This window comes from Phoxinus phoxinus (genome assembly GCF_949152265.1).
Source record: "Phoxinus phoxinus genome assembly, chromosome: 5".
NCBI lineage: Eukaryota > Metazoa > Chordata > Actinopteri > Cypriniformes > Leuciscidae > Phoxinus > Phoxinus phoxinus.
Genome location: NC_136880.1, coordinates 22,612,213 through 22,635,997, shown reverse-complemented (window position 1 = coordinate 22,635,997; position 23,785 = coordinate 22,612,213). Strand labels below are relative to the sequence as shown.

Below are 23,785 nucleotides of genomic sequence, written 5' to 3'. Positions count from 1 at the left end.
TGCCCGATATATCGTGCATCCCTAATTTTAATGTATGGCCATCAAATCTGGAATAAAAAACATCTATTTGAAATAGAACTCTTTTGTAACATTATACAGTAGCCTACATGTATTTATTGTCACTTTTGAGCAAATGAATGCACCCTTGCTAAATAAGTGTTAATTTCTTTGAAAAACAAATTACTGATCCCAAATTTTTGAACAGTAGTTTACATTCAACAAGTCAAGTCACCTTCATTTATTTAGCACTTTATACAATACAGATTGTTTCAAAGCAACTTTACACTGAAGTAAATTCAGTGTTGATTCAGTTTTGTCGTAGAGATCATCAATTATTAAATTAGTTCATTTCATCTATAAAGCAGTTCTGCAAAAAAATGCGTCAGTCCAGCTCAGTTCAGTTCTCATACAGCAGCGTCAGTGCAGTCAGATCAATAATATTGGTGAATATTAAGTGAAAAATGACCGTAAAAAATGACCTAAAATTACCTAATCAGTCATTTTCAAATTACATTTTCATAGTCATGACATTATAATTAGGACATGCATAATTATTCTACTTTATTCTGAAATAGATGTTTATATATTCCATAGAACGTACAACGGTTGTATCTGTGTGTACAGACCAAAGTGGTAATCAGCATATTCTGAGTAAACGAAGACATGTTATCCCTGATATTCACTTCTGCTTACTCATGCCGTTTATTACACTGCTATTAAAGTCATTTAACCCCATCATTCATTCTCATTCGTGTCCTTTACAATAAGAGACAAGAGGATGAAGGGTACGTTGTACAATGTAGGCCAGTAACCTTTTTAAATAAAAGATTTTCTGTGTATTGATTTACGTTCAATTTGTTCTTTTATAAATCTTGATTTGTTCCTGCGTAACATGGGATAACATCCATACAAATTAGCACCAGAATCTAATCACCCATGCATTTATAAATGAGGCCCTGGTGAGGTGATGCTGATCTTTTTGACAGGGTTACCAAGAGCAGTGTATTCATATGTTGCTATTACTGAAGCAGCTTCAGGCTTGTGTAAAAACCTCTGTGGTTGTTTGTAGGCGGTGCAGATGGAGTCACAGCCACCAACACCGTATCTGGACTGATGGCTCTCAAAGCCGACGCCACACCCTGGCCTGGGATTGGCAGAGGCGCGAGAACTACATACGGTGGCGTTTCTGGTAAGCGTGTGTGTGTGTGTGTGTGTGTGTGTTGCAGAGATGTCTGGGCTTGCTCTGGTCAGGTCCTGCCTGCACAGACAGATGGACTAGATCAGGTGTGAAAGTACTGGGCATGCTCTCTGCTCTCTAGAAATGGATCTACAGTGTGGGAGGCTTATAGTCAAAATGACACGAATTCAGCTTGAAGTACGCTGCAATAAAATCATTTTGTTAATCAGTATTTTTTTTGCTTATTTTGTCAGTAAATACCGGTATCTTTAAAACAAGGTAGATTTACTTGAGAAGCATAATTACACATTATTCAATCAATTTCATATTTATCAATTAAATATTAAATTATATTATTTTAAAGATTATACATTACTGGTAAATGTTTTTTTCTTGTTGTAAGCATAATTTCAACACAAGACTTGTGCTTAAAGCAAGAAACATCTAAACAGTTTACCAATCGGGTAAGAAACATAGCTAAACTTATTTCAAGATTCAAATTAGTCGTAATTCAAAACATGCTTTAATATGCCAATCACTATTTTTTAATTAAATTAAATCAATAAAAGATTATGAAAAATTAATTTAAAAACTACAAATAATGCTGTTTTAATTGATGATAATAATATATTTTATACATTACATAGTTTTTTTCTTGTTTAAGCATAAATCCAACAAAATTGAGTGAGACTTAAAAAAAAAAAATTAACAGTGGGGTAAGGAAAATAAACTTATTTTGAGATTCAAATGAATGTTTTAATCCGAAAACATATATATATATATATATATATATATATATATATAAATTAAGATTTTTTTTTGCAATAGTGTAATATTATTGTACATATGTCACTGCAATTGTGTGTTCACTACAGTCAAGGTTATACAAACAATGTGTGCATTTACAAATTGCTTGAATTAGTGTTCGGAAAGAACATTAAGGTCAGTATGCATCTGCACTTATTACCACTAATAAAGACAATCTCTGTGGCCACATATAAAACAACATTTAACAGATTAAACGGCAGATGATTCACACACAGTGTGTGCTTTATAGTTTCAGCTGTGTAGAGTTCAGTGTGTTTAAGCTTCACGTCAGCACACCTCTCCCTTCAGCTGAGCTGCCACAATGTCTGCAGAGGCAAGGACAGGGTCAGAAACACGGCCTGCATTAAAAATTAATACTCATACTATTGAGGCTCTATTTTATGCAAGCAAAACTGACTGGCTGTCATATTTTTCACTTTTAAAGTCTTATGGGCCTCACCGTGCAGCTCTCCCATGGGACCCAGCCTTGCAGCAATGGTCTAAGACGCTGCCCGATACCAACCTATTGATCAGCGGGGCCCTAAAGGGCCCATGCGGCCCCACATATTTTATCTACTCCCAGTACAGTAGCTCTCCTCAGACTTTTTGTTTCAGAAGCCCATATCCAGAGCACATAAAAGCATGTGCAGAGCATCCAGGGGCACATAAATGTGTGCCGCCCCGAGCTCTCGGTGGGACTGGCTTGATTCTCTAATGTATTCAGTAATTTAATGTTTAACTCGGCAGCAGTGGCCAGGTTTAAGGTGCTTTCATTTATTAGTTCCCCACCTACAATTGTTTTTATTCTCAGGTTGGTTCAGATCAGGGGTTTTCCATTGATTCAATAATTCCTCACATACAAAGGTACCAAACAAAACTTAAGCAGTTTCATTAATTACTCATGCTCATGTCGTTCCAATCCCGAAAGACATTTGTTCATCTTCGAAACGCAAATAGAGATCTTTTTAATGAAATCTGAGAGCTTTCTGTTCCTCCATTGACAGCCTACACAACTACCACTTTCAAGCCCCAGAAAGGTAGTAAAAACATCATTAAAGTTATCCGTGTGCCTCCAGTGGTTTAACCTCAATTTTATGAAGCTACACAAGTGCTTTGTTTGCGCAAAAGAAAAAACATAATTTTCCACTTTATTTATGCGCTTTCACACAACAATGTCTGCTCTGGCGTCAACACAACACACATGCGTGTGTTTATTAATATTTTGTAAATAAAGTGGTAAATTATGTTTTTGGAGTGTCAGTGGAGGAACAGAAAGCTCTCTGATTTCATTAAAAAGATCTTAATTTGTGTTCTGGGTAATAAATGAACTATGCCTGTAATTTTGTGGAAAGGTTCGATTATGGTGTGAACAATACGTGCTTTCCATGCACATTTTTCTGAGTTACCGGTAGTTTACAAACCTAATAATATGGCACTGGGTCAAGACGAGAAGGAGATGACAACATTTCAACAGATTCAGAATCAGAAACATATTAAAGGAAAAATTATATTATTTATTTAACCTCATGTTGTTCCAACCCCAAGAAAACTGTCCTTCCAATGAAAGTCCATTACGCTTTAAAGCTGCTCAATCATACATGCTTGCACAAAGCACACTGGTTCTTGTGCGTTAAGCAAGCACTTTTGAGCTCCTGTTTACCATATTTGATAAGCTCTATACAGTATGTGCATTGTTAAATATTCATATGTGAATAAAAGCCGAAATTAAATCAGTTTAGCATATAAACCGAGAAAAAAATCGCTCGTTTCTTTTATGATCTCTAAAGTTTATAAAGTTACTCTCACGTTTCAATACAAATATCTTTATTGTGTTTTAAAGATGAACGAAAGTCTTATGTGTTGAGGGTGAGTAAATGATAACAGAACTTTCATTTTTGGTTGAAATATCCCTTTAAAAATCTGTTGTCAACAACATAAAGAAACTTAAATGTTTTTCTTCAGTTCTCCTACTGTTTCTTAAAAAGTTGTCCTGCCATTGTGGTGTTAGGGGGTAACAGTTTAGGACCCAAGGACCAGATGTTTGAAAAAAGTCCGAATTATAATAAATTATAAAACAAGACTCACACGATAGTTCATAGGCCGCCCCGCTTACAGTTACAAAGATCACAGCAGTTATAGGTCTAACTTGCTTCCGGTTAAATGATTCTCATTGGCTAAGAAAAAGATAATCATAGTAATTTCCCACAATAGACTAAAGCATATCTCCATCGATTATGCAGCTGAAACTCGGACCTCGCAGCTGAAGTTAGGCACGTCGTGTCCTTGCAGGTCGCAGACTTGGGTTGACGGGCGCCATCCTGTCCCGAACAACTAATCAGTCAATCTCCAATAATGCCTGTGGTTCCTTAACCTGTAACCAAAAAGACTAACACACACACCGACACACAGCTTTTCCAAGGTTGGATTTGGCCAGGCTCTAACCATAACCAGGAGAGTCCTCTCAAAACATCAAGATAAAGCGTTCTTTCTCTCAAGGAAAGCTACACTTTAGTCTAACTGGAAAGTAAGGGTTTAACAAAGAAATGGTCCCTTAAACTATTGCCTTCAATGACCCCTATATGTTTTAACACGTGGAAGACCTTTCTCAAACACAAAACAAGTCCATATTTAATTTCTGGAAGCCAGGCTAAATAAGCCAGCACTGTTACTGCATTCAGATACCAAATAAAACATTAAATAATACATGAAAAGAACATTTCACTAATCACACTGGTAACTTCTTTAACAAAGTAAAATCTCCAGAGAAGTCATTCAACTCATTTGATATTTAGAAGGAAACATTGATTAATACCTTGATTATAATCACTCATTACATATAAGCAGCAGTGCGTTCCCGAATCCCCCCCCCCCTTCAGTGTTTTTATATACATTATACATTTGTTGCTGTCATAATAACATCATATAGTCTGTGATTGTAGTCTGCGTACATTGCTTCAGATGCAGCTATGTTTATGATTATAATGTTATGTATCTGCCAATAAGGGGTACAGACCCAGGCTGCAGTTCCGGTAATTGCTGACCTCTAGTCTAGATCATATGGTCACTTTATTTTTCCTCTGGTTGTGCCTCCCACTGTGATTTCATTTAGCTGGCAGCGTGCTCTTCATTTGATGTGTGTTTTAATGATTGGTCATGCCGACCGACTAGTCTGCTGTCACAGATATATTATTGCATCTCTTTCATTGTGCATGGGAAACCATGTTCCCCAGACGCCCTGGCAGCATCGGCAGGCGTAATTAACAGAGAGCTGCACCGTCATCCCCGTCTCTTATTTGCTTTTGTTATCTGGCTGGGTGTTTTTGAGGCACAACATATTCGGATGAAGATAGATATCGTAGAGGATGCTAAGACCCCACGCTCTGTCTCGCGCTGTGTTTGGAATTATTAATCAGAGAGTCTGGCACTGGGAGCGGACGCCTCGCACTAACAGATGCCACCGATGGCCTCACTGAGCTGTCAATCACCTCAGCACGGGACCAGACTGAGGATGGCACTCGTCCGGAGCCGTGTTCGCTCACGTTGGAAGCTGTGATAGGACACTGCTTAGAGTAATGAGGTATTGATGAAAGATACAGAGCACTACCGAGTCAGGATAGTCTCTGTTCTAAGCACAGACTGTGCTCTCCATAAAGCACAAGTGTGATACCGCTGACACTAGTAGCATAGAGAAAAGAAAAGGCCTAGGACATTTAGGTTCCTCACAGAAGCCTCAGTAACCGTGAGTACATTCACAGAGCTAGCGTGTAATACGTGTTGAGAAATTTTACAAAGTATGTATGGGCATTGTATCAATTCCAAATTTAAAGAAAAGTCCACACTTCACAAATATGGTACTAGGTACAAATACGGTAGTCGGCTTTAACCCGAGCAGGGAATCTGACTAGGAAAATCTTTCCCTCTCACGTAAACTACACGCTAGAGTGAAGATAGCTATGGAAATTACTAGATTTTGATATATACTCTTTCCTTTCGAAGTCACTATGATATTTGATTGTATAGTGTATGAAACTTGAATATAGTTTATAATCTGACCACTCTCAGGTCAAGTTTGTCTTCAACAGTGTTACGATCAGGGCTTGACGTTAACTTTTTTGCTCACCAGCCACACTGGCTAGTGGTTTCCTAAAGTTACTAGCCACTCAGCATTTTCACTGGCCACAATTTTGGCATCGATAGCATGGGGAAAATATGCCATATAGATATTTTTAATATTATCATAACTTGGCAGCAGGTAGGCCTATATTAGACTGCTGTAACGCACGGATCCATTATACTGTCACACATGGGTTTTCTTTCCCAACTGTTTGTATTCACTTAAAACATAACTGACTGTGTTTATGTGAATACTCACCAAGACTGGCATGTTGACATTATTTTGTGTGTATTTGACTGTTTAAGAGTGTAAGCCGCGCTATAATGGTCCAATGAGGGTTTCCAATAGCACGGGAAGGTTTCTTGCGTGTTCCGTCTTTCCAGCATCTCAAAGTAATTTAATACATTTCTCATATGTATTTACTCGTTATTTCATCTGACTCCATAAATGAAAGGTTTTAATAATATCTATGCATCACTAAAAGTGAGCGAATGTTTGATTATTACTTTTAGACTTATTAAATGAACAAGGTCAAAATCAGTTTGAATAATCAAATGTAACAATTTATTAAATCAGGTATCAGGTCAATTGTATAATCAATTCAAAGATAATCAATATAAAGCATGAATAAAAAGAACCCAACCTGAATAAATTACATGAGGCTGGAAGTCTCTGTCACTTCCAGCCATCACGGGCCAGTCTAGATACAGAAAGCGCCCCGATTCTCCTGCCGCATTCCATTAAATAGCCAAAACCTCTTTCACATGTTAAAGGGGGGGTAAAATACTTAGTTTCAGTCAATCTCATGTTAATCTTGAGTACCTATAGAGTAATAGTGCGTCCTTCATATCTCCAAAAAGTCTTTAGTTTCATCATATTTATAAAATAAAAATACAGCTTTCCGATTCTAACCGGAAAAAGCCGAGGTCCTTGATTCTGGGCGTGGGCGGAGCTATAGAGTCAAGCGGGAGCGCCCGGGAAGGTTTGCTTATTATCGATCGTGGTGCGGTAGGCCATATTACTATATATATATAGTATTTGGTTTGCAAATCCAGCGACGACCTGGGCCTTGTTAATAAAACATTCGTCACTGAAATGACCAGAACACAAAACCGCACTTGCCACACTCCTTTGCTGTCCCGGAAATACAAACTGCATCCACTGTTCCAGTAACACTGGGTTCTTTGGGAAGCTGAACAAGGTAAACTTTCCCTCACATCCCAAAACACACTTTTTTGGAGACATTCTTGACATCAACCATTCCTATTTAGCGCTGCTGATGATGATTTCCGGTAGTAGCGCGTCGATGCATAGATATTATATAGAGATATATGATGTCTATGCGTCGATGAGCGCGGTCTTTCTCTCCTCTAGTCGACGTGTGCGTGAACGCGCTTTTCCGAGAGCAATGCTCATATAAGGAGTTCCACTCTGGTCTACGTCATTAGATCTACGATAGAAAAAAACCAGCCGAAACGTGTTGCAATCCGGAAGTATGATTTTCAGCACAGAAATTCTCTGTTATTCGTTCAAAATAACTTTTCAAACTTTGGCCATTATTAGCATGATAATCCATCTCTTTAACACTGTAAACAACTCTGAATACATGAAACACCATTGTACCCCCCCTTTAACAATGGGAATTTACATTCAGAGTTGACACCTTTTAGGGGTATGAGACGACCATTTGCCTAGAGACAACCTTCCTTTGTGTGCCGGTTTCTCTAAACTTCTCAAAACCTGATTTCTTTTTGTTTAACTTAGTTGGAAATGAGACATTTGTACCACTCACTCTGAGACATTTAAAATGATACTAAACATAATAATCATTCACATTAAACCACATATATTCTTGTGTGAGTCTTTAGGCATGAGAGGGAGTAAGACTGTATGGGGGAGGTCAGATGTTAATTTCCAGCAAGGTCCTTTGTTTCCTATACCAGTCTATCTCTCCAACCAGTTTCTCCAGCCTTACAAGAGCAATAAGCAGCAAAAAAAGAACGCAGTTTAGTACCGTCATGTGCGCGCACTTTGGGGATGTGAGCACAAAATCTGCGGAACAAATTAAACGAGTGAGGGACGGGAGGCGGGTTTGTGTGTCAACTCTCTGTCAGAGAGATGAGAGAGAGCAAGAAAGCGCAGCTGGTATCGTGTATCTATTCAGTAGAAAATTAGTATTGGAAGTATTTCAGAAATTTCAGTATCGATTTTATGTAGGCTATCGGAAAAGCGATATTAAAGCGATAACACCACATTGCACTTATTTCAGGTGCCTTTTTTAAAGACTACAAGTGAAAAATGCCTATATTATATATATATATTGGCGGGTGTTGATGTCAAGCCCCGGATATGATTATAAAAAATTATAATCGTATGCATTTCATTTATAGTTTAAGTAAAACTCACAGGAAAATTAGATTTGACTTGTTAGTTCAGTAAGACAAAAATGTATAAATTTATGCCATGATGACCATTGAAATTGTACTTGAAGGTTTAAATAAAACTGTGCCGGCAACTTCACCGCAGGTACTGGTGAGAAACAGGCGTGAGCGACCCTGTTTGACAAGGACATGTTGGGGTTGTCAGAGCAACAGGAGCTGTCAGCGCGGCTGGCGTGAAAAACAAGAACAAAGCGCAGGGAAGGACAGAGCCAGTGCCACAATAACATCACAACAATATCACAGGACTGAAGCTTTTCTTGAGTGGAAGTGTGCTGCCTGACAACATTATCGGTGTCGGCTGCCATAGGATGACAAGTGCTTTGATGGCTCTCAACCTCTGTTGCACAAGTCGTGTCCATATTAATGTGATTGTGACATCACTCAAAGTACAGTAGCCCATCGCCGATTGAGCTGTAGCGTTTGGAACCAGATGTCTTGCTGGGACATTATTACCTCGAAACATATTTGACTCGCACTGACATTAAGGAATGATGTGTTCAGAGCTCCAGCCTCTCGACTTAAGCTGCAGTGAGCCGAACCCCCATCTCTAAATCACACCCAAATGGCTTTCGTTGCGAGCCGAGTAATGTCTTCTTATGATATTAGGTTGTCAGAACAGAGCAGAGATGACAAATTCTACCTGACGTGTCATCCATCCAGCCAACAGGTGGAAGAGCAGGAAAAAAAAAGTGAGGGCGGCAGGAAATGCCTGAGGCTTAGGGAAGCGCCCATATGTACATAATTAACCATGCGGCACGGGGATGCAAAAAAATATGTGCCGTGATTGAATTTATCTACCCAATCTGGGAATGGTGTGGGTGATGAGGATCGTTTAGCACGCCAGAGTGGGGCTAAAAAAGAAAGCTGTCTCGAGCCATCAAACGGTGGAAGTGGAGTTCTGAGCCGCGCCGACGAAATGAATGTGGACAAACGTGCGGCTGTGATCAATGAATGGGAACCTGCTGGGAAAATGAGGTTAAATGTAATGTGATAAACACTTCCATCTGTCTGGCTGATCAGAAAGCCGCTCGGCTTTCATTAGGGAATCCTGCCATCCTCAGAGATGAAGACAGAAAGGCACGGGGAGGGGAGGGTTGTGCTGCTGCATTGGTGAACTCAGACACCTGTAGACACAGTCGCTCTGATCCAAAACCTCTCGAAAAAAGCCTCACTGTCTAGCCTAAACCTCTCAAGTGACTGTTATGAAATACTCTACATAGGCAGCAACTCTGCCACACAAACTCAGGAGACTTGACTCACAATAGAGTGCTGCAGGAATGAGTCTTAAAGCCTAGAAACAAGCATTTTTGCACTTCCGGTTTTATCATTCTGAAGTCAATGGGTTTTTTAAAGGGTTTGTGGTTAAATGCCTGAAATAAGGTCTGTGGGTAAAACAAGCTCAAAATATTTGCTATGACATAAAATACACCAGAGTTTTTAATATTTTTGACTACAGAGGTTGTCAGGGACATTAAATGTCATCATCTCGAACAGGTGAACTCATCTACTCACTAATCTTCACAGACCCTAAGGGACATTGTGATAGATTTTACCTGCAATCTCGTTTTTTTTTTTCTTCTTCTTCCCCATCACCATGTCTCCTTAGGGGCTTACTAATCCACTTTTACAGCCTTGTTGTGTTTATACTCATGCTTGTGCAAAATATTCTAACTGGGTATGTTTACACGAGAACCATGTACTAAAAAATAATAATTTTTAGTTGCATTCTGGGATCATAGAGATTTGAATTTCTTCAAAAACGAGGTGTCTTAGAAGACAGCGTAATAATCAAGATGCTTACCTTCTGAACAGCCTTCGCATTAGGAGTGCGCTTATGATTTTAAATTACGGTCTTAAAGTGCTGCGTACATAGGATATTCACTAGGTTTTGAAACGGAGCAAGAATTTGTCTATTGGTTACGCTTTTAGTAAGTAGGATTGTTGTGTTTGAAGCAATACTGCTATGTACATTCATTCAAAAATGATGGGTCAGTAAAATTTTATTCTCAGCAAAGCTGCATTTATTTGATCAAAAATACATTAAAACAGTAAGATTGCGAAATGTTTATTACAATTTAAATGAACCGTTCTTTTGTCAAATTTGAAAGTTTAAAATATTTGTATTCCTGTGATGGCAAAGCTGAATTCACATGGTCACGTGATCTTTCAGAAATCATTCTAATTTCTTTAATGTAAATGTATATCATTTGTAATGTGTCCTTGCTAAATAAAAGTGTGCATTTCTTTCAAAATAATGATCTCAATGACCCTGAACTTTTGAATGGTAGTGAATGCATGAGACGTGCTCTGGTCACATGTTGAATTTGTAATATGTTTGAACTGATTTTATATAATTCTGAGTTTTACAATTAAAAATGTTTTTCTGTCCTGAATTTGGATAGGCAATGCAATTCGCCCCATAGCTCTGCGCGCGGTGTCAGCTATAGCAAGAGCACTTCCTGGCTTCCCGATCTTGGCTACCGGTGGCATTGACTCAGCAGAGTCTGGATTGCAGTTTCTTCATACTGGAGCATCTGTCCTGCAGGTAACCACTTACATTCATCATCAACTACCATCAACTCCACCAGTGATTGTAAGACTGGAGCCTACAACCTTTTATTTATCAGCCTTTAAACCACTAGGCTATACCATGCCTCAGCCTGATAATGTCCTCATTTGTAGAACCGTGGCTCGGGTAAAAACACATTATTTTTGTTTTTATACGATATGCACACTTAACGCCTGAGTTTAAACATGTGCATTAAGTAGTCTATTCTAATCAATCCTTAATAAGGAGTCTAGAATTGGCTACGCTCACACAGAGCTGCTACAGCCGAGGAGCAACAACAATCTCAAAGCAAATTGCAATTTACAACATGGCTCTGAACAAGTTGTTAGTGCAAATAAACCCATTATCTCAACATGATGCCACAGCCTCCGAAATCTCTTTTTAAATAAATAAATCAAAACACTCATTATGTGCTGAAATAACGTTTCACAAGTGCCTGGGAGTTCTGGGGGGGAAAAGACTGGAATTAAAACATTTTAATCACACCCACATGTAATAGCAGAGTGCTGGCTCGTAGTAATAGGAGTTGTAAACTAGCCAAGTCTTCACTACACTATAGTTGAATCGGTGTCACCAGCGGGTTACAGGAACACATCGTAGCTCCATTTCCTGCATGGATTAGATTAGTCCAGTGAGCTGCCCTGGCGAACAACGTTAAACTCTCTTAGAGTCAAGAGGCTCCGCATATATATTTCTCCATGGCACTCATTATGATCAAGCTTTTTCTCAATCATTTTTTTCTTTCTTCATAAAATATCCAGTTCACAATTTGATGATATTTGAAGATATACGTCATATATATGTAATATTCCAACGTGGCATGAATAATTCATGTAAGTTACTACTTCCGTTTTTACTCTGTCTTTCGTTTTTGTACATAATTTGCTCTGGTGTTGTCAGGTTTGGTATTCTGTTTGAGTTATATGTTGTGTTGATTACTTGAAGTGCATCTCTTCCCATAATGCTGTGGTTTTGAGTGTCACCATCATTGTGTTTTGTGTGTGCAATGCACAAGTATTGATCGAATAATTAGTTCATCTATAAATATATTACTATAAACATAAATATATATTAAATAACTGAGGTAATTATCTATAAGGATCTCTTAAACATTGCTGCAATTCTATTTGTTGTGGCATTGTTCGTACTTTATCAATAATATTAAAGTATATTCAACCTACTAAAGATGCAGCAAATATCCGGATTCAGAAGTAATGTACAGTAATGTTTTTAATAGGGCAATTTGAGGAGCACTTCAGCATGTCTTCCAGGGTGACTCCAGAAAGATGAATGCTAGGGTTTATCTGCCTATTAACAACCGAAGAGAGAGTTGCTCTGTGAACATTGCTTTCATCTGAAAGCCATTTTTTATCTAATTTATCTCAAAGCCACTTTACTGTTTTTTTATCATTCAAGATAAAAAAAGTAAATTAATGAAAAGTGAGAAAATCAAAAAGCATGTGGCCTAAAAACATCATATTAGTGTCTTTAAAAGCCCCGTAAAGTGCAGTTTGTTGCATTTTTGTCTAGTGTACACTACCGTTCAAAGGTTAGGGTCAGTAAGATTTTCTTTTTAAGAAATTAATCATTTTGTTCTGCAAGGAGGCATTAAATTAACAGTAAAGTGACAATAAAGACAATGATTTCCATTTCAAATAAACGCTGTTCTGTTGAACTTTCTATTCATCAGAGAAAAAAATGCATGGTTTCCACAAAAATATGAAGCAGTACAACTGTTTTTAACATTATTAATAATAAAAAATGTTTCTTTAGCAGCAAATCATGATATTAGAATGATTTCTGGAGGATCGTGTGACACTGAAGGCTGGATAAATGATGCTGAAAATTCAGCTTTACCATCACAGGAATAAATTACATTTTAAAATATATTAACATATTAGTTTAAACGGTAATATTATTATTTATAATAAATTATTTACATTTATTTACAATTAATTACATTTACAATTATTATTATTTACATTTGAACTTTTGAACAGTAGTGTACATATAAACACATTCACACATACATATATATGAAAGGAAACAGAGAACATGGAATGGGCAGATAGAAATAAAAGAAAAGAAAATGCAAACAAGAAGAGAAGAGAAACATAAACTTGTTAAAACTGCATGTAGGTTGTCAGGTTTTCAGTTTGCTATGGTATGCAGCGGAAACGCCATAAATACATTTCAACATTAAAAGGATCTTGAAATCAACACAAGTAACAGTAAAGAGATTTAATCACTGGAGCAATGTGATTCCTCAGTCTAGTAAGAGTCAGCGATCGTACAGCTGTTTTCTGAACTCTTGGTAAGTGTTTGTTGGAGCTTTTATATGGACCAGCCAAAATACTATTGTAATGGTGAAGTTTTGATGTGACAAAAGCGTGAATGAGATTCTCACTGTCAATAGGGGAAAGAGATGTTGTGATGCTGTGAAAGTGATAATATGCTGTTTTACAAACATTGCTGTCACGATTCCTAATTAGTTTTTTTTTTTACTTTAGAGACAATTAGTGTAGATATGGCACAGCACAGTAAAAACTATATTTACTTTTAAAGAAAGGGCTAATTCTCACTTATAACTTTTAAAGTATCTTTCTGTGTCCAGTCCTTTTTTTAAATTGTTTTGTGGGCATCTGGTGCAAGTAAAAAAATAAAAGTTGTAATCATCTGCATACTGATGAAGGATATCGATTCATTACACCAGCTAACCGGTGCATATCATATTTAAATAATAACGGACTTAGAACTGAGCCATGGGGAACTCCACAAAATATCTGAAGGTGGCTGTGCACCCAGCGCAACATCGTTTTCCCTGTCACTTAGGATACTCTAGGACTGAAACTGATAGGTTGGTAAATCAAGCACAATCTTATGAACCAAAGTTTTAAAGATGCACTGAGATCCTAAAGATCTATGATTGACAGATATACCTTATTACTTGCAGATCTGTTAAAAGCAATTTTAGGTCCATGGTAAGGCCAGACTGGAATGTCTCATTAGGATTATTAATGTTGAGAGAGTTATTGAGCAGTAATAATACTATGTTTTCAAGAAATAGAAGATTGGAGGAGAATCACTTTGCTTCACCAGAGGCCTAACAACTGCTATCTTTAAATTATGTGGGAAAAATCCTTGCTGGAGGAACTGATTAACAATGTTCAGGATGTCCAGTAATTAGGAGTTTAAAACTGTTTTTTAGCAAGTTGGCGTGTAATGGGTAAAAAGAAAGACCCTTAAAGAATTCACAAGTGATGTGACCTGGTTAGTATTAGTTTATTAAGGCTGATGAGTGGGAAAATGGACATTTTACTTTTTACAACAGGAGATGGAGAGTTAGAAACCACTCCAAAAGGACTAGTGCCAGCTGTGGTTTGTCTGATGGCCTTGGATTTTATCAGTGAAGAACGATGCAAACTACTTTTCTGTTGGGAAACGTTTAGATGATATTTAAGGTGAGGGGTTAAACAGACTCTCTATGGTGGAGAAGATGAATCTTGGATAGTCTCTGTGTCTGTTTAACTTGAGACTGTCTGGCAGACTTTATCTCATTATTGAAGAGGTCATATCACGGGGAATACAAATTTCCTTGATCTTCTGAGAGAGAGAAAAAATGGACTTTCAAAAAACTTTCAAAATTAAACGACTCATTCTTCCACAACTTCCTGATGTCAGACAGACATATACACTACAATTACAACGTTTGGGGTCAGTGAGAATTTCTAATGTTTTTGAGAGGAATCTCATATGTTTGTCAAGGCTATTCTAAAATACAGGTACAACAGTAATATTGTAAAATATTATGACAAAGCTGAATTTTCAGCATCATTACTCCAGTCTTCAGTGTCACATGATCCTTCAGAAATCATTCTAATATGACTTAAGAAAGATTTCTTATTATTACAACAGTTGTGCTGCTTAACAAGAAATCAAAAGAAATAGATATTTTGTGCTGAATAAAAGTATTAACTTCTTTAAAACATATCTGACCCCAAACTTTTCAATGCTTATTCGATGTTCAGAAACCGTGAACAGAATAGGTGCTATTATTCTTAAACAGTAAAATTAAATAGAGTTTGAGCTGTTTCTGGCGAACCAAAAAGGTTTGGCCATTTCTTGAATGTGAACGTCAATGAGATTTCAGAGCTTCAGCAGAGAGGAAGATTATCAGTAAATAACTTAAATGAAATGAAACTCGGTCCTATAGCTCTGAAATCACACAATCAGCTTTCTTTCTATTATGTTGCATTCAGCCATTGAATACACTCTGCTTTTAAGAAGACACACACTAAAAGATGATGTGGATAGCGTAATCACTGGTCTTTCACTAAGTCTTGGCCCTGAGGTCTGTTTATCTGTGCATATTTAACAGGTGTGCAGTGCTGTGCAGAACCAGGACTTCACAGTGATCGAGGACTACTGTTTAGGCCTGAAGGCGCTGCTGTATCTAAAAAGCATAGAGGAGCTGCACGATTGGGATGGCCAGTCTCCTCCCACCATACGCCACCAGAAGGGCAAACCCGTCCCCCGCGTGGAGGAGCTCGTCGGAAAGGTGAGCATCTCTGTGGCTGGTCGCCTAAGGCTCGTTTTAAAAAAACAAAACTCTTTTTCTGGTTAACCTTTAGTGATTTGTGTTGCAATTAAACAGGCAAAATCCGCCTGGTGTGGAGATAATGCTTTATTGAGTCATGAAGGATGTTTAAGGTTGTGGGTGTTAGTAACATAGCCATGAGGGTGATGCTAAAAGGATTGAGTGTAATTTACTTTCCTCTGCTTGGCGTGAAAGAAGCCCCAGGCTTCCTGGGGCCAGTTAGTGACCCTGTGACCGTTTGACCAATGGTGGCCCTCAGCTATGCTGTGAAACCCATCTATTTTTGCACAAATTTAACAAATACTTCTGTGATCGATATCAACGAAGAGAGTTTTTATTTTATTTTGGGCTTTAGTTGTGAATTACATTACACACAGAGAGCACAACAATGTGAGGGTGTTGAAATGTTAGATAATCAAAGCTGGTGTGTTTTTCGACCGGAATTACCATATATTTAGTTTTAATATCACTAAATTATTCGAATTGTGATTATGTTTGCCTCTCTCGCTTGGTCTCAGCCCTCCATTGAAATTTCATAGTTGCACAAAAAGATATTTTCCCCATCACTACACCGTATTCACTCAGCATAAAAACGAAAGCACACAAACATATGCTAATGTTTCTCTCTCTCCATAAACAGCTTTGTGCTTCTGTTAAAAGTGATGGAGGGGGGAAAACACTGTGAACTGATAAGTGCTATTCTTCGACTACGACATGATTTTAAAAAACATGAGGGGCGAAATATCTCTCGTCCCAACAGGGTGTCTGTAGAGCTCTGTCCTGAAACAAGCACACCGTTTTGGGAGATAAGGAGTGGGAGGAGGGTGTTTAGACACTTTTATTTGCTTTTATTTAAAAACATTGAAAGATCGTAATTTTGTCAATATATGCAAATACTCTGCAAAACTATTTGTTAAATCATAATTTTCTTTGTGTTGTTGTCCAGTAAAAATGTCTAAACATCCTTAAAGATAAGGATGATAAACCTTGTAATTGTGCAAAATAGACGACGTAACTAGAAGGATCTATTACATAATTTATGCAAAGTATTACATTATATTATATATTAAAATTTTAGACATTAAATAATTGTACTTCTGTCTTTTTTATGGTCCAAGTCATGCTGGTCCCACAAGTTCTGGTTTGCTTTAGAGAGTTGTTACATGTTTAATTTGAAGGAACTCTGTATTCCTCAAGAGAGAGAAAAAAAAGCATGTAAAGCAGATTCCACACAATCGCACGGCTATCTGAATGTTTGCTGTTGTTAAGAAATGGAGTGAGGACACTGGCAAAAGGTTTCCATTATCTGTGCACACTAATGAGAGGAGACACAAAAAGAGATGTGTGGTCTTGACTATTACATTATTTCTTTCTGTGCCAAACAAGAGCAAATTCACTGCCTGAAGCCAATTAAAGTGCAGAGATCAATGCCCACCATGATACCAGCACTGAGCTCCTTACATTAAATTGAGCTTGGGGGATTAATGTTTTGTTGTTTTATTCTGTATTATTTAGTGCCATTACATAAGAGGATACTGTAAATTGAAAATGCGCTATTGGATAAAAGCCAAACTTTAAATAAATAATGAAGGTACACTGATTATAAGCTACTTTGTTTGGTGCTTAAAAATATACCTGTGCGTTTTGTAAGAGCTTTTACCCTCATCGTCTATGAAGTGTCAAGCTTATAAAGCCTGACGTGAAATAATAGTCAGGAAAAAAATGGAACAGTTTATTGAACATTTAGACAAAATATTTTTTTTAAAAGTTTGCATATGTGTTGTTTGTTGAGTGTCATATTTGATACATCGGGCTTTTATAGCATGGAGCTCATACTCAAGGAAGAAAATACACCTTGATTTCATTCAGAGGCCCAAAATTTGGAGCAGTTTCTGATATTTATATGGCCAAAAACAAAGATCTGATTGCTTGTAATGTAAATCAGGGACGATCATTATAACAGTACAGGTGAAACTCGAAAAATTAGAATATCATGCAAAAGTTCATTTATTTCAGTAATTGAAATATCTCACTTTGCATGTAATGAGTCTATATAATATATTAGTTTAACCTTTTAAGTTGAATTACTGAAATAAATGAACTTTAGCACAATATTAAAATTTTTCGAGTTTCACCTGCATGTATAGCAGAGTACTTGCATAAAACTTTTATAAAAATGAGTTGTCACTCTATATTTCCCAGTATGTCTTAGTAAGATGATACTCAAATGCTTCGTTTTATTATCAACGTTGTTTAGTTAAATTGTAGGGGGCAAAACATATAATGCAAAGCAATATAATGATGATTGAAAAAAATCAAGTAAACTCAAGTTGCTTCAGTCCAGTAATGGTTTATCACTTATTCTTACATTTACTTTTCACAGCAAAAAAGGCGTGTCCCACGACCTGACAGGGCATTTTTACAATTATACTAAAAAGACTTTTAATTTGACTAAAACTAGCTTTTACTAAAAAAGTATAAACTTATCAATCAGAAAACAGAAGGCATGCAGTAGATTGTGTGCGACAGATTCTTCAGCAAAGTTTTGATCATATTGATCATTTAGAGGCCTTAGAAATGTTCATATCAATATGATACAGTAGGATGTATAAGTGTAAGCATCAGGGAGTCACATCAAGACAACAATAACGATTCAACTGATGTCCTATTGAAATATGCTTTTCCGTAGCACAGGTCTGTTTAGCTCTTAAAGTGTGATTAGCGGCCATTACAAGGCGAGGATAAAGCTTAACGCTTCTCTCGCCGAATCCCTCGGCAATCGGCGTAATGCTACAGAACATAGGAGGCCGGGCTTCCATTCTAATTCTCGTATAATTTAAATCACTCAGCCCACACTGACATAATGTGCGCTCCTTCCTCCACTGCATTCCTGATTTATAATCCAGAGGGGAGATGGGAGAATTGACAAGCCCTGTGTTTTGGAAAGCTCTGCATCTAATTAGCAGAGGCTTTCTGGTTGCCCGGGACATGAGATTTGGCAGTGCGTGTAGCTCCTCTCATTAAAACAGCACTCCTCGTGGAGTGGACCAGCAAAAAAAAAAAAAAAAAAACTCCATCTCAATAGAAAGAAAGAAAAGGGAAAGATTCCTTTTCCTCCAACACGTTTGAATAACTGTTATTTAGCGTGCTCGCTTTTAAATGCAAGTATTCAACCTGTCTGTTTAGCAGACGCCCAAAGCAAATGGCATTTTCTTTTCCTTTCAGTGTTTCTTTGTAAAAGGAAAAACATTCTTTGTGAAAACTCCTATCATTATATTTCTTTTTCATTGTTAAGTGTATTGCTTTGTAGACTCTCCTTTGAATCCTTTGAATGATCTAAGAGAGAATTAGCATAAAGCAGATACGCCGTGACTCGTCGCTAAACAGAAAACAGAGAAAGAGAGAGCGAGAGAGGAAGAGCTCATCTAATAGGACTGAATGGGTTGCTGTGAGTCGGGCAGACTGCAGTTTGTGTGTCTGGAAGACATGAAGTTATAATAGGCGTAGGGGATTTCCGCTGGTTTCCATTTAAATACCCGCTACTTACTCACAAGACTGCCGGAGGCAAAATGGTGGTCAGTTGCTTTGTGTGTGGTTTTGGTGAGATTTGAGAAGGACGTGTTAGCCAGTGAGGCGTGATCGAGTGTTGTTGGTTCAGTTTCATGGCACCTGTGTCTGTGTGTGGGCTGTGTATTAGAATAGATGTTTGTCCTGTTGAAAGTTCTTGTGTTGTTTTGGAACAGCAGATTTGCTTTTTTGGTTTTTAGGCTAAAAAGAAAACTGAAATTGAGTATTTTATATAGTGTCATTGAAGAACTGGTGTTTAAAGCTGAATGGACAGCATCTGTGGCATGTTGATTAGTAGCTAAAGACAATAATTTCATCTCAAGTTTGTAAAAGCATATGAAAAACACTTTAACAGAAATACTCTTTGTAAATCTGTGGGGCAATTTTGTTAAAGCAAACATTTTTAATTGGCTATTCAATGTTAACCGACAAGCCTTAAATCAAATGAGACCACCATTTTTTTTTTAGCTCCACGCTTCATACTTTTCCGATCAGTTAGATTGAGTGGACGACAGTGGTTTATGTGTTATTATAGCGCCCACTTTGTAACTGAACAAAAGTTATTGAACAACTCATGAATATTAATGAATACTTTTCATCTCTGATGACCTTTAAATGGCTGATATCAAATAAAAAAATTTTTTTTATATAAATTCTACAAGTAAATTTAGGCATCACAACATTATAATTTTCACAGTATAACATTTTTTGATATTTCTTTTGAGAAGATTTAACTTTTTTTACTTGTTATTAAATTATTGTTGGTGATTTTAATAGATTCATTTAAAAAAAACTTTACGATTCAAAGGGGTCATATGATGCTATTTTAAAAGTTCATTATTTCGTTTAATGAGTGAAATAGAATAGGTTAACATACTTTAATGTTCAAGAAACATTTTGTTCACAAACTGTACACAGTACATTATTGCTGAACCTCTATTCCCAGTCTGTCTGAAACGTGCTGATTTCTACAAATCCCCTCCTTCCGAAAAGCTCAGAGCTCTGATTGGTCAGCTGACCCAGTGCGTTGTGATTGGCCAAGCGTGTGTTGGAAATGTAAAGCCCATTATTATAATCGTGAGCTTCAGCTTCCAAGGCTTTTGCAATTGTAAACACGCAGTTAATTTCGTCGGTTTTACTGTATCAGTTTGAGCCGAGTCGGACTCTGAAAAGGCGGATGGTCAAAGCAATCGATCGGAAATGTCTTTGCAAACACGACTTGAGCAGACTTGTACTCCCCGAGTTCAAGAAGCTGTCCTCTGTAAAATGCGCTGTGCACAAGCAAACTTTTGGGATGTACTGCTCAGGAACAACTGTATAAATAAATCTTAACCTCTAACTCCTAATTTTATCAGTTTTCAGAAGGCCAAACAAAGCGGTTTTGCTTTTGCATCCAAACACACAGTGCTCCCATGACGCGACCACAACACTGCAATTCACTGAAGCCTCGCTTTCTTTATTTGCTAATGTCTTTGGGCGGGCATTATGCTAATATTTTACATTGTGACGTAGGAATATCTGGACTGACTTCGATCGAAGCGTTTTAGGCCTGGATCAGTGTTCCCTGTTAGATGGAATAAATCACTTTGTGGCAGACTATGAGCTTTACAACTTTGCAGATCGTATACATCCACAAACAGATACATTACACACTAAACTTTAAAAAAACATCATATGACCCCTTTAAAGGAAATCTAAAAGTAAAAATAGGGTATATGCACAATTAAAAAAAACTGTATCGGCTGAAACAGATAAATGTAAAAACTCTTTAATATCGGCCGATAATCAATATGGTACCTATATGTTGCACTTTTAATGTAATAATATTTCATATGTGGCTTAGTGGTTGAGCTGTGGTGATCATCAAGTTCAGCTTGTGTTCATGATCTCCCCCATCATTTCCTGTCTGCTCTTGACTATCACTGTAAAAAAAAAAAAAGCCAAAAAAATACCTAAAATAATATATAAAAAAAAGTTATTTTTATGGAACACCCTTAGGCTGTTTATTTGAATAGTAAACTGTCTCCACATTAAAAATAAAGTAGCGTTCAAAGTTGCCATGAAATCAAGCAAGCCAGTCATCTCTCTGTTTATTTTGACTAATGTTAATGACATATCTCTGTCTAGCCAGTGTGTTTTTGCGTGCATGAGAATAGGCCTGTGTGTGTAGTCAGTGTGTGTACGTTTATCTCCCCAGCCGCCAGCGGGTTCCTCAGACTGTCTGCTGCAGGGCTGGAGCGCTTGATTCATTAGACTGTCAGCCTGTGCCTGAGAGAGTAGTGCTTTTATGCAGGATTAGAACAGGGCCACCAGTGTTAGCTCTACAGGGAAATAAATACATGGAGGATGAGCCTCTCCCCCCAACCCCAAGCTGGCCATTAGTCCTGCAGTCAACACCGCCACCGTAGATTTGTTTCTCTGATTCATCTGAAAGGTCCTGCTTTACCAAAGGCCTTCGCTCTCTTTCGGGCAGCTACTTTAAAATAAAAAAAAATCGACAAACAAGAGACTTGTGAGAAGTTTGACGCGGGCGGCTAATAATTGATCCTTTCCTGCCGTGTTTTGATTCTTTTGCTTTGCAGCGGAGACACTTCCATCTGGCCATGGTGGAAATGAAGGGTTGTGGATGACAGCTATGTGGAGATTGTGTGACTGGGAAAATGCTAGACCAATTTAAATGTCCTCTGGTTGGGACGAATGGATTTGTGGCAGGCGTTGTAAGGAATACTTGTTGCGGGAAAGGTGTAATAGGGTATTGTTAAAATGCTGGAATAACCGAACCGTTCTTTCACAGAGAGGTCATGAAGAGAGATGCAAAACGAAACCGTCATTACGACAAGTCAGTGTTTGCTCGAACGTTTCAAATTATAAATATGATAATTAGCCCCCCCAAAAAACTCAAAAAAAAGACTTCTTCATGAAAGAGCATTTATAAAACTGAAAATATCAGTTATTGGAAGCGGTGCCCATCAGCAACCCATAAGTCCATTTCCCTCAAATTACCATTCATTACCATTTTAGTGTCAAACCATTAGTTTGACCAGCTAATCCTTGCAATTACCGGTAGTATTATACGATTTCCTAACAATTCATTGCAGATTCTCTTTATGGCTCCATTAAAAGGATGGCTAATTTTGTGGCAAACTTGATTTCTCGTCAGCGGAGCCGGCGTTTCCTGTCGAATGGCCTTTGTAGAAACGAAGCCTCAAGGCACTTTTATGGCCACCTCTCAGGCTCGGTGCATCGGTATGAGAGTGTGACTGTGAATACGAATCGCCTCTTTAGCCCTGCTGCTCTGGAGGGTCAGGCATGTGTGCAAGACTCAGAGGCAAAGATAGCACTACAACCACTTTTGTTCTAAATGGATGTGGGAAGTGAGAGCAGGGATGTTTTAGCACACTTTCGATTAGATTGGTGTAAAAAGCTGAGGTTTATTTAAATATGGATATGAATTCACATGACGTCCATCTCAATCTTGTCTTGGTATAATTTTCGAATAACTTTAATTAAAACGTCATTAGCATGCATTATAGAATGCTGAACAGATCAGTAGTTCATGTACATCTATAGACAAATATAGAATGTTTAATGATCTTTCAAACTACCTGAAAGTACATTAACTACTGATCTCTCAAATATTTGTGTCTTATTTCAACTGTCATCCTTCTCTTCAAAAGAGTCTGCCTAGCTTTGGACCATACTTACAGATGAAGACTCAAGCCTTGGTGAAGTACAAGAAAAGCCTAAAAGACGCCAGTGGCGATGTGATCATAGACACCAGTGATGCTAGAGTTAACATCCCCAAAACACACGTCCCCAGCGTGAAAGTAAGTATCATATCACCGTTCATATCACCGTGGTGTTTGCTTGACATCGATAATACTAATAGGCTAAATGTTTCTCGAGCATATTAGCATATTTGATTTCTGAAGGATCATGTGACTATGACGACTGGAGTAATGATGCTGAAAATTCAGCTTTACCATCACAGGAATTACATTTTACAATAATGAAAATAGAAAACAGTTATTTTAAATTGATACAAATATTTCACAGTCTTACTGTTTTTTAGGACTGCACAATATATAGAAATTATAGAAATATCACAATATGCATATCGCAATGACATGTGAAATCTGAATGATTTTAATAGGCTACTTTCGGTTTCGGTTGATGCTTATAGCAGAGAATTGACTAGGCATGCGACTGTTACTTACGTGTGACTTCCTTAAAGCTACAATATGTAAGAATTTTTAAATAAAATATCTAAAAAATCACTAGCACATTATGACATATTTCCTTCAGTTATATACTTACAATATCCCAAAAGTTCCCAAAGATTTTTAATTTCAGAGAAATTCCAATTTTAAATAATCCAATTTTAATTTTCCGTCCTGGAATCCCCTGTTCACTTGTCGCCTGCCTGTCAATGACGTAATATCCGCGTTTAGTTCAACATAATATGATCAGTATGTTATTCTAATGTTGATCTAGCTCACTGTTAATCTCATAC

The 23,785-nt window shown here is 37.5% G+C and overlaps 1 protein-coding gene across 1 annotated transcript in view; it reads left to right on the top strand.

Moving 5' to 3' along the window:
- Positions 1-23,785, top strand: part of dpydb (dihydropyrimidine dehydrogenase b) — a gene marked incomplete at its 3' end in the record, with an annotated part of 120,585 nt that overhangs the window by 94,056 nt on the left and 2,744 nt on the right. Inside the window, exons 18-21 of the mRNA XM_079613373.1 lie at positions 1,070-1,189; positions 10,942-11,084; positions 15,487-15,666; positions 22,950-23,099. Coding sequence (XP_079469499.1) covers positions 1,070-1,189; positions 10,942-11,084; positions 15,487-15,666; positions 22,950-23,099 — 593 coding nt within the window. The remainder of the gene's footprint in view (positions 1-1,069; positions 1,190-10,941; positions 11,085-15,486; positions 15,667-22,949; positions 23,100-23,785) is intronic.